The sequence below is a fragment of the Nerophis ophidion genome, linkage group LG14 (genome assembly GCF_033978795.1).
Source record: "Nerophis ophidion isolate RoL-2023_Sa linkage group LG14, RoL_Noph_v1.0, whole genome shotgun sequence".
NCBI lineage: Eukaryota > Metazoa > Chordata > Actinopteri > Syngnathiformes > Syngnathidae > Nerophis > Nerophis ophidion.
In genome coordinates, this window is record NC_084624.1 from 37,117,891 (window position 1) to 37,132,350 (window position 14,460).

The 14,460-nt window shown below is 43.3% G+C and overlaps 1 protein-coding gene across 3 annotated transcripts in view; it reads left to right on the forward strand.

Annotated features, from left to right (window-relative positions):
* Positions 1–14,460, forward strand: part of cables1 (Cdk5 and Abl enzyme substrate 1) — a 60,665-nt gene that overhangs the window by 26,794 nt on the left and 19,411 nt on the right. For all 3 annotated transcript variants that reach the window (XM_061920572.1, XM_061920571.1, XM_061920573.1), the window contains 2 exons: positions 12,941–13,012; positions 13,088–13,180. In XM_061920572.1, the coding sequence (XP_061776556.1) occupies positions 12,941–13,012; positions 13,088–13,180 (165 nt within the window). The remainder of the gene's footprint in view (positions 1–12,940; positions 13,013–13,087; positions 13,181–14,460) is intronic.

Sequence of the window (14,460 nt, forward strand, 5' to 3'; positions counted from 1 at the left end):
TTTGGTTCTTTTATGAATATATTATGGATCTACTGAAAATGTGACCAAATATGCTGGGTCAAAAGTATACGTACTGCAATGTTAATAATGGTAAATGGGTTCTACTTGTATGGCGCTTTTCTACCTTTTTATTAAGGAACTCAAAGCGCTTTGACACTATTGCCACATTCACCCATTCACACACACACATTCACACACTGATGGTGGGAGCTGCCATGCAAGGCGCTAACCAGGACCCATCAGGAGCAACGGGGAAGTGTCTTGCTCAAGGACACAACAGATGTGACTAAAGATGGTAGAAGGTGGGGATTGCACCAGCAGCCCTCAGATTGCTGGCACGGCCACTCTCCCAACTTCGCCACGCCGTCCCCCTAATACTTGGTTACATGTCCCTGGCAAGTTTCACTGCAATATGGCGCTTCTGGTTGAATTTTTGACCACTCCTCTTGACAAAATTGGTGCAGTTCTGCTAAATGTGTTGGTTTTCTTACACAGACTTGTTTCTTCAGCTTTGTCCACGCGTTTGAGTCAGGACATTGGGAAGGCCATTCTAAAACCTCTAAAATTTAGCCATTCCTTTAGCACTTTTGACGTGTGTTTGGGGTCATTGTCCTGTTGGAGCACCCAACTGCACCCAAGACCCAACCTCCGGGCTGATGATTTTAGGTTGTCCTGAAGAATTTGGAGGTAACCCTCCTTTGTCATTGCAGCAAAACAGGCTAAGAGAGTATAATACTACCACCACCATGCTTGACCATGAGCGTGGTGTTCCTGGAATTAAAGGCCTCACCTTTTCTCTTCCAAACATACTGCCGGGTATATACCATGTCTTAATTTAGTTTCATCTGACCTCACATGGTTAAAGATAAGACCTTCTGGAGGAAAGTTATGTGGTCAAATGAAACAAAAATGGAGCTGTTTTACGTGAAAACTAATTAAAATAATATATTGAATATATGAATCAATCTCCTATTATTTGCGCACTATTGACTAATGATGCTCCGATAATTCGACCATCAAAAAAAGTCTGATCACAGAAACAGCTCTGCTGAAACAGGATGTTGTGAGGCACCATGTCTGCAATGTAGACCAGGGGTCACCAACCTTTTTGAAACCAAGAGCTACTTCTTGGGTACTGATTAATGCGAAGAGCTTACACACTTAAATAAATTGCCAGAAATAGCCAATTTGCTCTATTTACCGTTTAATAAATAAATCTATATATATATAAAAAAAAAAAAGGGTATTTCTGTCTGTCATTCCGTCATACATTTTTTTCCTTTTACGGGAGGTTTTTTGTAGAGAATAAATGATGAAACAAACACTTATTTGAACGGTTTAAAAGAGGAGAAAACCCAAAACACGAAAAAAATGAAAATCACATTTTTAAACATAGTTTATCTTCAATTTCGACTCTTTAAAATTCAAAATTCAACCGAAAAAAAAAGAAGAGGAAAAACTAGCTAATTCGAATCTTTTTGAAAAAAATTTAAAAAAGGAATTTATGGAACATCATTAGTAATTTTTCCTGATTAAGATTAATTTTAGAATTTTGATGACATGTTTTAAATAGGTTAAAATCCAATCTGCATTTTGTTAGAATATATAACATAAAACCAAGCTATATTTCGAACAAAGACAAATCATTATTTCTTCTAGATTTTCCAGAACAAAAATGTTAAAAGAAATTCAAAATACTTTGAAATAAGATTTTAATTTGATTCTACAAATTTTCTAAATTTGCCAGAATAATTTTTGGGAATTTTAATCATAATAAGTTTGAAGAAATATTTCAAAATTATTCTTCGTGGAAAAAACAGAAGCTAAAATGAAGAATTAAATTAAAATGTATTTATTATTCTTTACCATAAAAAAAAATTACTTGAACATTGATTTAAATTGTCAGGAAAGAAGAGGAAGGAATTTAAAAGGTACAAAGGTATTTGTGTTTAAAAATCCTAATATAATTTTTAAGGTTGTATTTTCTCTCTAAAATTTTCTTTCTGAAAGTTATAAGAAGCAAAGTAAAAAAAATTTATTTATTTAAACAAGTGAAGACCAATTCTCTAAAATATTTTCTTGGATTTTCAAATTCTATTTGAGTTTTGTCTCTCTTAGAATTAAAAATGTAGAGCAAAGCGAGACCAGCTTGCTAGTAAATAAATAAAATTTAAAAAATAGAGGCAGCTCACTGGTAAGTGCTGCTATTTGAGCTATTTTTAGAACAGGCCAGCGGGCGACTCATCTGGTCCTTACGGGCGACCTGGTGCCCGCGGGCACCGCGTTGGTGACCCCTGGTGTAGACCGACTGATGTACAAAATGTATGAAATATATAAAATATTAAGAGGACAGTGGCGCTCTTTCAAGGAGAACAAGTACAGCTGGAGCAGGAGCGGGAAGCTTGTGTGGCGTCAGGCTCGCTGCAGCTCTCGCCATTTGCCGCAGACTTGAAGTAAAGGTCTCTTAACACGGGCCCAGGCTCCAATCACACTACAAAAAGATGCAAATTTGTTGCGAGTCGGTTTTAATTGGATAAAGATTTTAAAAGAACTGGAGAAGTCTCTAAAAACTTGAAAAATTCTCCACAAAGTACATTACACAATAAGCAGCAATGTTTAAAAAAAAAGAGCAAAACAATAAATTAAAAAATATATATAATACTAAATAATAAAAACATACATTTGTTTGTATATAACATGTTTTAAGCGGGGTTTTTTAGAGAAAACATATGCATCACCACCGATTAGGCAAATTATATGATGATGTCATACCAACACTGATACAAGATCTCTGAATGATTGAATTATAATCCGACAATAACAAAGGATGGCGATGTAACAAAATCAATTAAATATTTAAATAATTTCCTCCTATTGGCTCTGATTATAATGTTTTAGTATTTGCTTTTAAAGGCCCCATGTCTTCAGTGAATAAGTTCCTGAGTTTGTAAACAATAACAAAAACAACAAAAGATTTTGATAATAGAAGTTGATAATCCAACCACTGTGTTATCGACCATATACTGATACTAGGTATCAATATTGTCACTATTTGTATCGATCTGCCCATGTTTGTTTTACATTTAACTTAGCAGTTACCATAGCACGGCGTGGCGCATTTGGGAGAGTGGCCATGCCAGCAACCTGAGGGTTCCTAGTTCGATCCCCACCTTCTACCAAACTCGTCACATCTGTTGTGTCCTTGAGCAAGACACTTCACCCTTGCTCCTGATGGGTCATGGTTAGTGCTTTGCATGGCAGCTCCTGCCATCAGCCTGTGAATGAATGGGTGAATGTGGAAATAGTGTCAAAGCGCTTTGAGTGCCTTGAAGGTAGAAAAGCACTATACAAGTACAACCCATTTACCATTTACTTAAATCAATAATGGAGCAGCATCTTCTCATTTGTGGCTCAATAATGCAATAACAACAATGTGTCCCGTGAAAAACCGTCGGACCGGAAACTCTCTAATAACTAAAGTTCCTTGGGGTGAATAATGTAAACTCACTACACCGGAATGGTGTAGTGCTTTCATGGCGAGTTTACTTTACACTACTTTATATTAGAAATGGCAACAGCGGAGGATGAATGTCCCATAACAAGAAGATAAAGAAAAAGAAGAAGCCTCTCGACTACGGTTGTCACCACGGATTAAAACGGCGGACGCCTGGAATTTTTCATAATTTATGCAGATCCCCAATAGAGATCAGCAGGTACCAGAAGGTAAGAAAAGGTGCTTTTGTATAATACTGCGAAACAAAACGCCAGACAATATGTCTTAACTTATACACACACCATAATAATGCTCATATGTTTAAAGGGGAACATTATCACCAGACCTATGTAAGCGTCAATATATGCCTTGATGTTGCAGAAAAAAGACCATATGTGTTTTTAACCGATTTCCGAACTCTAAAAGGGTGAATTTGGCGATTGAAACGCTGTCGGAGCAATGACCTTTCACCAGTGACGTCACAACAGGAAGCAATCCGCCATTTTCTCGAACACATTACACACACCAAGTCAAATCAGCTCTGTTATTTTCCGTTTTTTCGACTGTTTTCCGTACCACCCTGGGGGTGAGGGTGTAAAAACAAGATCAGGGACAGATTCAAGTTGACTTACGTGGAGTGTGCTAATCAGAAATATCAGTGGTCACGGCATGCTAATCGATGGTAACATGCTATTTAGGCTAGCTGTATGTACATATTGCATCATTATGCCTCATTTTTAGCTATATTTGCATCCAGCCTTTCCCTCCACCCACATTTGATGCCAAACAAACACATACCAATCGACGGATTCAAATTGCGCCAGTGGTCAAAAGATGCGAAAGTCCCTTGTTTGTTATGCACGCTTTACCGACGATAGCGATGCTACGACAAAGATGGCACAGAGATGTGTGGATATCCTGCGACACTCAAAGCAGATGCATTTCCAACGATAGTCAATGAAATCACAAAGGTGAGTTTTGTTGATGTTATTGAATTATGTGCTAATCAGACATATTTGCTCACGGTATGACTGCAAGCTAATCGATGCTAACATGCTATTTAGGCTAGCCGTATGTACATATTGCAACATTATGCCTCATTTGTAGCTATATTTGCATCTAGCCTTTCCCTCCACCCACATTTAATGCCAAACGAACACATACCAATCGACGGATTCAAGTTGCACCAGTGATCAAAAGATGCAATCGTTGGTTAGAAGGCGATCGCCGAATTCGTCCTCGTTGCTGCTGTCTGTTGTGATATGGCTCAATAGCTTCATTTTCTTCTTCAATTTCGTTTTTGCTATCTGCCTCCACACTCCAACCATCCGTTTCAATACATGCGGAATCTGTTGAATCGCTTAATCCGCTGAAATCCGAGTCTGAATCCAAGCCAATGTCGCTATATCTTTCTGTTCTATCCGCCATGTTTGTTTGTATTGGCGTCACGCAGTGACGTCACAGGAAAATGGACAGCTGGATATAGCGATGGTGAAAATCAGGCACTTTTGAAGACGTTTTTTGGGATATTGTGTGATGGGTAAAATTTTGATAAAAACTTTGAAAAATAAAATAAGCCACTAGGAACTGATTTTTATTGGCTTTAACCCCTCTGAAATTGTGAGAATGTTCCCCTTTAAGCACAGTACAATCCATCAAGCAGTGTGGCATTCATAGCTTACCAAAGTCGTACTAAAACATTTTGATAGATTTTTGAACGCCGTGTGTAAACTCCTCTGCCACCTTATCGTGGTAGAGGAGTTTGCGTGTCCCAATGATCCTAGGAGCTATGTTGTCCGGCGGCTTTATGCCCCCTGGTAGGGTCTCCCAAGGCAAACAGGTTCTAGGTGAGGGATCAGACAAAGAGCAGCTTGAAGACCTCTATGAAGAACAAAAAACATGGACCCAAATTTCCCTCGCCCGGACGCGGGTCACCGGGGCCTCCCTCTGGAGCCAGGCCCAGAGGTGGGGCACGATGGCGAGCGCCTGGTGGCCGGGCCTGTTCCCATGGGGCCCGGCCGGGCACAGCCCGAAGAGGCAACGTGGGTCACCCCTCCAATGGGCTCACCACCCATAGCAGGGGCCATAGAGGTCGGGTTCAATGTGAGCTGGGTGGAAGCCAAAGGCAGGGCACTTGGCGGTCCGATCCTCGGCTACAGAAGCTAGCTCTTGGGACGTGGAACGTCACCTCACTGGGGGGGAAAGAGCCTGAGCTAGTGCGCGAAGTCGAGAAGTTCCGGCTGGATATAGTCGGACTCACTTCGACGCACAGCAAGGGCTCTGGAACCACTTCTCTCAAGAGGGACTGGACCCTCTGCCACTCTGGCGTTGCCGGCAGTGAGAGGCGACGGGCTGGGGTGGCAATTCTTGTTGCCCCCCGGCTCAAAGCCTGCACGTTGGAGTTCAACCCGGTGGACGAAAGGGTAGCCTCCCTCCGCCTTCAGGTGGGGGGACGGGTCCTGACTGTTGTTTGTGCTTACGCACCAAACAGCAGTTCAGAGTACCCACCCTTTTTGGGAGTACTCAAGGGAGTACTGGAAAGTGCTCCCCCAGGTGATTCCCTTGTCCTCCTGGGGGACTTCAACGCTCACGTTGGCAACGACAGTGAAACCTGGAGAGGCGTGATTGGGAAGAATGGCCGCCCAGATCTGAACCCGAGTGGTGTTTTGTTATTGGACTTTTGTGCTCGTCACAGTTTGTCCATAACAAGCACCATGTTCAAACATAAGGGTGTCCATATGTGCACTTGGCACCAGGACACCCTAGGCCGCAGTTCCATGATCGACTTTGTAGTTGTGTCATCGGATTTGCGGCCTTATGTTTTGGACACTCGGGTTAAGAGAGGGGCAAAGCTTTCTACCGATCACCACCTGGTGGTGAGTTGGCTGCGATGGTGGGGGAGGATGCCGGACGTACCTAGGAGGCCCAAACGCATTGTGAGGGTCTGCTGGGAACGTCTGGCAGTCTCCTGTCGGAGAAAGTTTCAATTCCCACCTCCGGAAGAACTTTGAACATGTCACGAGGGAGGTGCTGGACATTGAGTCCGAGTGGACCATGTTCCGCACCTCTATTGTCGAGGCGGCTGATCGGAGCTGTGGCCGCAAGGTAGTTGGTGCTTGTCGGGGCGGCAATCCTAAAACCCCTTGGTGGACACCAGCGGTGAGGGATGCCGTCAAGCTGAAGAAGGAGTCCTATCGGGTCCTTTTGGCTCATAGGACTCCGGAGGCAGTGGACAGGTACCGACAGGCCAAGCGATGTGCGGCTTCAGCGGTCGCGGAGGCAAAAACTCGGACATGGGAGGAGTTTGGGGAAGCCATGGAAAACGACTTCCGTACGGCTTCGAAGCAATTCTGGACCACCGTCCGCCGCCTCAGGAAGGGGAAGCAGTGCACTATCAACACCGTGTATGGTGCGGATGGTGTTCTGCTGACCTCAACTGCGGATGTTGTGGATAGGTGGAAGGAATACTTCGAAGACCTCCTCAATCCCACCAACACGTCTTCCTATGAGGAAGCAGTGCCTGGAGAATTCTGTGGTGGACTCTCCTATTTCTGGGGCTGATGTCGCTGAGGTAGTTAAAAAGCTCCTCGGTGGCAAGGCACCAGGGGTGGATGAGGTCCGCCCGGAGTTCCTTAAGGCTCTGGATGCTGTGGGGCTGTCTTGGTTGACAAGACTCTGCAGCATCGCGTGGACATCGGGGGCGGTACCTCTGGATTGGCAGACCGGGGTGGTGGTTCCTCTCTTTAAGAAGGGGGACCAGAGGGGGTGTTCCAACTATCGTGGGATCACACTCCTCAGCCTTCCCGGTAAGGTTTATTCAGGTGTACTGGAGAGGAAGCTACGCCGGATAGTCAAACCTCGGATTCAGGAGGAACAGTGTGGTTTTCGTCCTGGTCGTGGAACTGTGGACCAGCTCTATACTCTCGGCAGGGTTCTTGAGGGTGCATGAGAGTTTGCCCAACCACTCTACATGTGCTTTGTGGACTTGGAGAAGGCATTCGACCGTGTCCCTCGGGAAGTCCTGTGGGGAGTGCTCAGAGAGTATGAGGTACCGGACTGTCTTATTGTGGCGGTCCGCTCCCTGTACGATCAGTGCCAGAGCTTGGTCCGCATTGCCAGCAGTAAGTCGGACATATTTCCAGTGAGGGTTGGACTCCGCCAAGGCTGTCCTTTGTCACCGATTCTGTTCATAACTTTTATGGACAGAATTTCTAGGCGCAGTCAAGGCGTTGAGGGGTTCCGGTTTGGTGACCGCAGGATTAGGTCTCTGCTATTTGCAGATGATGTGGTCCTGATGGCTTCATCCGACCGGCATCTTCAGCTCTCACTGGATCGGTTCGCAGCCGAGTGTGAAGCGACCGGAATGAGAATCAGCACCTCCAAGTCCGAGTCCATGGTTCTCGCCCGGAAAAGGGTGGAATGCCATCTCCGGGTTGGGGAGGAGACCCTGCCCCAAGTGGAGGAGTTCAAGTACCTAGGAGTCTTGTTTACGAGTGGGGGAAGAGTGGATCGTGAGATCGACAGGCTGATCGGTGCGGCGTCTTCAGTAATGCGGACGCTGTATCGATCAGTTGTGGTGAAGAAGGAGCTGAGCCGGAAGGCGAAGCTCTCAATTTACCGGTCGATTTACGTTCCCATCCTCACCTATGGTCATGAGCTTTGGGTAATGACCGAAAGGATAAGATCACGGGTACAAGCGGCCGAAATGAGTTTCCTCCGTCGTGTGGCGGGGCTCTCCCTTAGAGATAGGGTGAGAAGCTCTGCCATCCGGGAGGAACTCAAAATAAAGCCGCTGCTCCTCCACATCGAGAGGAGCCAGATGAGGTGGTTCGGGCATCTGGTCAGGATGCCACCCGAACGCCTCCCTAGGGAGGTGTTTAGGGCACGTCCAACCGGTAGGAGGCCACGGGGAAGACCCAGGACACGTTGGGAAGACTATGTCTCCCGGCTGGCCTGGGAACGCCTCGGGATCCCCCGGGAAGAGCTAGACGGAGTGGCTGGGGAGAGGGAAGTTTGGGTCTCCCTGCTTAGGCTGTTGCCCCCGCGACCCGACCTCGGATAAGCGGAAGAAGATGGATGGATGGTGTAATTCTCAATGCAACATATAAAATGTTGGTGTTTACTTGAGTCATATTGTCTACACATATCTCTTATGTGTGACTGCTATCTACTGATCACAATCATCATTTCACCATATACCAAATAAAATAGCTTCGAGGTCACAGGTTACAACCAAAATTATTCCGTACATTAGGCACATCGGGTTATAAGTCGCACTGTCGAGTTTTGAGAAGAAAAAAAAAAGGATTTTAAGTGCGCCTTATAGTCTGGAAAATACGGTAGGTTGGGTAAGTCACAGTGTGTAGTCTATGTAAAAAGTACACATTAGTACTTCATGGAGACACACTGTCAGAGACAAACACAGCTAGCATTAAAGCTAGCACACATAAAAATGGTGTGTTTCAGCACTATGGAATCTTAAAATAACTTTTAAAACTGTTTAAGTTCCAGCATCTAACACAGTATTGAGTAATTTATTTGAATATCATTGTTAAAAAAAATACAATAGAACGTGTACTTTTTAATTATTGACGCTCGTATTGACTTTAATAGAGATTGTTGGTGAACACGTGGCCACAAGCTAACTTTGGACCCTCACACTTATTTGTGAGTCTGTAGCCTAAACGGGTAGCGGAGTCATGCAAGCAAAGTGTGAAAAGTGGATGCTGCTTGAGACAAAAATGGGTTCAACACTCCGTTTGTTGTCTTTTTGGCAGTTTAAATCTTTAAAAGTTGGCTTATTCATCCCCACGTACGCTTACTCATTGCTGTGGTTTATTTACGTATGTTTTCTTCTACGCCGAGGTGTTTATTGAAATGCGTGACTTCCTGCATGAACTTGGTTTAGCAGCACAGTGAGCGCCGGTTGGGATCCAGCTTGAGTGTTCTACTGTCTTTTACGGTTTGGATTTTGATCATTTTCACAAAGAATTTGACATCTTTAGGAGTTATTTGTCAGTCTATGGCTCCTATGGCTCTAGAGCCAGATGTGGCTCTTTTGATGACTGCACCTGGCTCTCAGATAAATCTTAGCTGACATTGCTTAACGGTAAGTAATGAATAATTCCACTGGTAATCACAGTGTCAAAAATAACGTTCAAAATATAAAACATTCTCATGCCTTTTAATCCATCCATCTGGTTTCTACCGCACCTGTTCAAGAAGTCGCAATAATGTTAAGAAGTATTTTATTTATTGTTGGTTAGCTTCAGAATAACAATGTTATTAAAAAAAATAAAAGACTTATTATACTCTAAAAATGTATGGTGTTATTTAAAAATGCACTCATTTAGTTGTATTCAGTCTTACAAAAAGTATTATATGGCTCTCACAGAAATACTTTTTAAAATATTTGGCTTGTATGGCTCTCTTAGCCAAAAAGGTTCCCGACCCTGATTGATTGATTGATCGATTGATACTTTTATTAGTAGATTGCACAGTTCAGTACATATTCCGTACAATTGACCACTAAATGGTAACACCCGAATAAGCTTTTCAACTTGTTTAAGTCGGGGTCCACGTTAATCAATTCATGGTCTATACCATGAATTGATTAACGTTGACAAGTTGAAAAACTTATTGGGGTGTTACCGTTTAGTGGTCAATCGTACGGAATATGTACTGAACTGTGCAATCTACTAATAAAAGTTTCAATCAAGTCTAAGAGCTGTTCTGTGTTTATAGCGTAAATTGAATTATTCTATGGCCAAAAATACTGGCGCTATAGCTCGGTTGGTAAATGATAAATGGGTTGTACTTGTATAGCGCTTTTCTACCTTCAAGGTACTCAAAGCGCTTTGACACTACTTCCACATTCACACACACATTCACACACTGATGGAGGGAGCTGCCATGCAAGGCGCTAACCAGCACCCATCAGGAGCAAGGGTGAAGTGTCTTGCTCAAGGACACAACAGACGTGACGAGGTTGGTACTAGGTGGGGATTGAACCAGGGACCCTCGGGTTGCGCACGGCCACTCTACCAGTGCGCCACGCTGTGGTAGTTCTGCCGTGCCAGCAACTTGAGGGTTCCTGGTTCGATCCCCGCTTTTGCCATCCTAGTCTCTACTGCTGTGTCCTTGGGCAAAAAACACTTTACCCACCTGCTCCCAGTGCCACCCACACTGGTTTCAATGGAACTTAGATATTGGGTTTCACTATGTAAAAGCGCTTTGAGTCACTAGAGAAAAAGCGCTATATAAATATAATTCACTTCACTTGTTAACGGCAGTTTTTATGTGTTTGATCTTTTTTCTGTCCAAATTCGTATCATTACCAAAATTGTGCTTTCTTTTTTAAATTTTTTTACATGCATCACCGAGCGTCCAATCAGATCATGATGTCATCTTTTATTCCACTCACAGCCACTAGGGCATGAGTCGGAAACCCAAAATGTTGAAAGAGCCATACTGGACCAAAAATGCCAAAAAATAAAAATCTGTCTGTAGCTGCAAAAACAATAAAACCCTTATATATTTTTTATAATGAAGGCAACACATGATGTACGTGTGTATCTTAGCTATATTAGCCTGCTATCAAAGGCTGACGCATATCCTCGTTGACCGAACTCCATCCATCCATTTTCTACCGCTTATTCCCTTCTGGGGTCGCGGGGGGCGCTGGCGCCTATCTCAGCTACAATCGGGTGGAAGGCGGGGTACACCCTGGACAAGTCGCCACCTCATCGCAGGGCCAACACAGATAGACAGACCACATTCACACTCACATTCACACACTAGGGCCAATTTAGTGTTGCCAATCAACCTATCCCCAGGTGCATGTCTTTGGAGGTGGGAGGAAGCCGGAGTAGCCGGAGGGAACCCACGCAGCCACGGGGAGAACATGCAAACTCCACACAGAAAGATCCCGAGCCTGGATTTGAACCCAGGACTGCAGGAACTTCGTATTGTGAGGCAGATGCACTAACCCCTCTGCCACCGTGAAGTCCGAACCCGTGTTGACCGAACTGTTGTATTTTAATTTTTATTCTACACATTTTTGCAACCTTGGAAATCATTAGTAAAATAGAGGCTTCTCACAGGATGAGGTAACTCCTGGAAATTACTGGCCAAAGGCAGTGTTTCCCACAGGTCAGGCATCTATGTGTGGTGGTGTGGTCAGCCGCCGGGGGGGGGGGGAATGTGGGTGGCAGCAGCGGCGATGACCAAGAAGAACACGGAGTTGGAATATAATTACAAAACTTTATGTAAATATTTATATACATATTTATATAATATTTACATATTTATATAATATGTAACTACAAACTCCATTCACAGACAGTCCCATTGCTTTTATGAGCGGTCGAGCGAGTCAAAAGCCAAAAAAATGTTTGTTTGTGGCGGCCATAAATGAATGTGTGGGAAACCCTGCGAAGGTATAGATGTGTGTGTCCAAGTTCAAGGAAACGGCGGGCTGTCTTCTTCTAATGGATTTATTACAATCTTTGCAAGCTAGGTAACGTTTGTTGTGGTCTGGAACAACATGACACACAACTATGAGAAGTGCAACCCATATTACATACAGATAACGTGTCATGAGACATGCAATTATAAATTTAATACACAGAGGACATGAGTAGAGGAAATTAAATGTGCTCAAATATACCTACAAACGGGGCATAATGATGCAATATGTACATACAGCTAGCCTAAATAGCATGTTAGCATCGATTAGCTTACAGTCATGGATTGATATGCCTGATAAGCACTCCAGCCAATCAATAAAATCAACAAAGCTCAGCTTTTGTGCATTCATGCGCAGCATAAAACATTTGGTGGACAACACGAAACAAAGGAGTGGCATAAAACACATTTTTCTGTGGCAGCATCGGAGAAAGTTGTACATGTAAACTAACTACGATGAGTTCAAGGATCGCTGAAACTAGTAGGACAAAACGGTGCTACCCAAATCCTTTCATCAGTGAAGTGTGTTTAATATAAGCAGTGGGATTTCTAACAATTAGGAAGGTTTGTGTCATGTTTGTCGCCCTACAGAAAATATGTCAAAACAAAAAATATATATTTTTCTTTATCCTTTTTCCATTTTCACACATCTCTGAAAGAGGTCCAGGGAGCCACTAGGGCGGCGCTTTAGAGCCGCGGGTTGCTGACCCCAACGCTAGGGGAATGGATTTAATAACTATTATAAGCTGTTATTATTGATCAAATTAAATTAATATTATATATATATTTTTTTATTTTCTTTATTTATTCATATGTACTGTATTTCCGTCCATCCATCCATCCATCCATTGTCTTCCGCTTATCTGAGGTCGGGTCGCGGGGACAGCAGCCTAAGCAGGGAAGCCCAGACTTCCCTCTCCCAGCCACTTTGTCCATTTGTGTATTTTTATTGTTTTATTTACTTCTGATACTTTCTTCCAGGCGTCGTCTCATCTCTCAGCGCTCGTCACTGGAAACCTTAGAAGACATTGAGGAGAACGCACCTCTGCGCAGGTGGGACACACTTTTCTTTGACAACAATCGCATCTGTTTGTTGAGAAAATAAACAACATGTTTTTTGTTTTTTAGGTGCCGAACCCTGTCAGGTTCCCCTCGACCTAAAGGCTTTAAGAAGATCCACTTCATTAAGAACATGCGGCAACACGATATGCGTAACGGAAGGTATGAGGGCCAACATGGCCGCCTGTTGATCTCACTTTACAAGCCTTAGTGTGCTGAGTCCACCGTGATGTTTTGGTGAAATTATTCAGCACAGCTTTTGCCTTTTGATTCTCTGGCAATTTTTCACAAGGACTTGTGATCACAGCATGAAATCCCGTCACTGAGTCATATGACACTATCAGCACGCGCACAAAATGACACTAAAGTCTTTTATTTACAAAACCCACAACCAGTGAAGGTGTCACGTTGTGTATTTGGTAAATAAAAAAAGAATACAATGATTTGCAAATCCTTTTCAACTTATATTCAATTCAATAGACTGCATAGACAATATATTTAATGTTCAAACTGAGAAACTAAATTACCTTTCAACATTAATGGTGACTTCACCGATGTGTAAGTTACCCATGCCTTGGGCACTAATACACCCCCATACCACCACAGATGCTGGTTTTTCAACTTTGCACCTAGAACAGTCCTAAAGGTTCTTTTCCTCTTTGTTCCGCAGAACACGACGTCCACAGTTTCCAAAAACTATTTGAAATGTGGACTTGTCAGACCACAGAACACTTTTCCACTTTGCATCAGTCCATCTTAGATGAACTCAGGCCCAGTTAAGCCGACGGCGTTTCCGGGTGTTGTTGATAAATTGCTTTCGCTTTGCATAGTTGAGTTTTAACTTGCACTTACAGATGTAGCGACGAAACGTAGTTACTGATAGTGGTTTTCTGAGGTGTTCTTGATCCCATGTGGTGATATCCTTTACGCACTGATGTCGCTTTTTGGTGCAGTACCGCCTGAGGGATTGAAGGTCACGGGCATTCAATGTTGGTTTTCAGCCTTGCTGCTTAGGTGCAGTGATTACTCCAGATTCTCTGAACCTTTTGATGATATTACGAACCGTAGATGGTGGAATCCATAAATTCCTTGCAATAGCTCATTGAGAAACGTTGTTCTTAAACAATTTGCTCTCGCATTTGTTCACAAAGTGGTGATTCCCGCCCCACCCTTATTTGTGAATAACTGCGCTTTTCATGGAAGTTGCTTTTATACCCAATCATGGCAACCTCCTTTTCCCAATTAGCCTGTTCACCTGTGGGATGTTCCAAATAAGTGTTTGATGAGCATTCCTCAACGTTATCAGTCTTTTTTGCCACTTGTGCCAGCTTTTTTGACACGTGTTGCAGGCATTAAAAATTTCAGTATCTTGTCTTCGCAGTCTATTCAATTGAATATAAGTTGAAAAGGACTTGCAAATAATTGTATTCTGTTTTTATTTA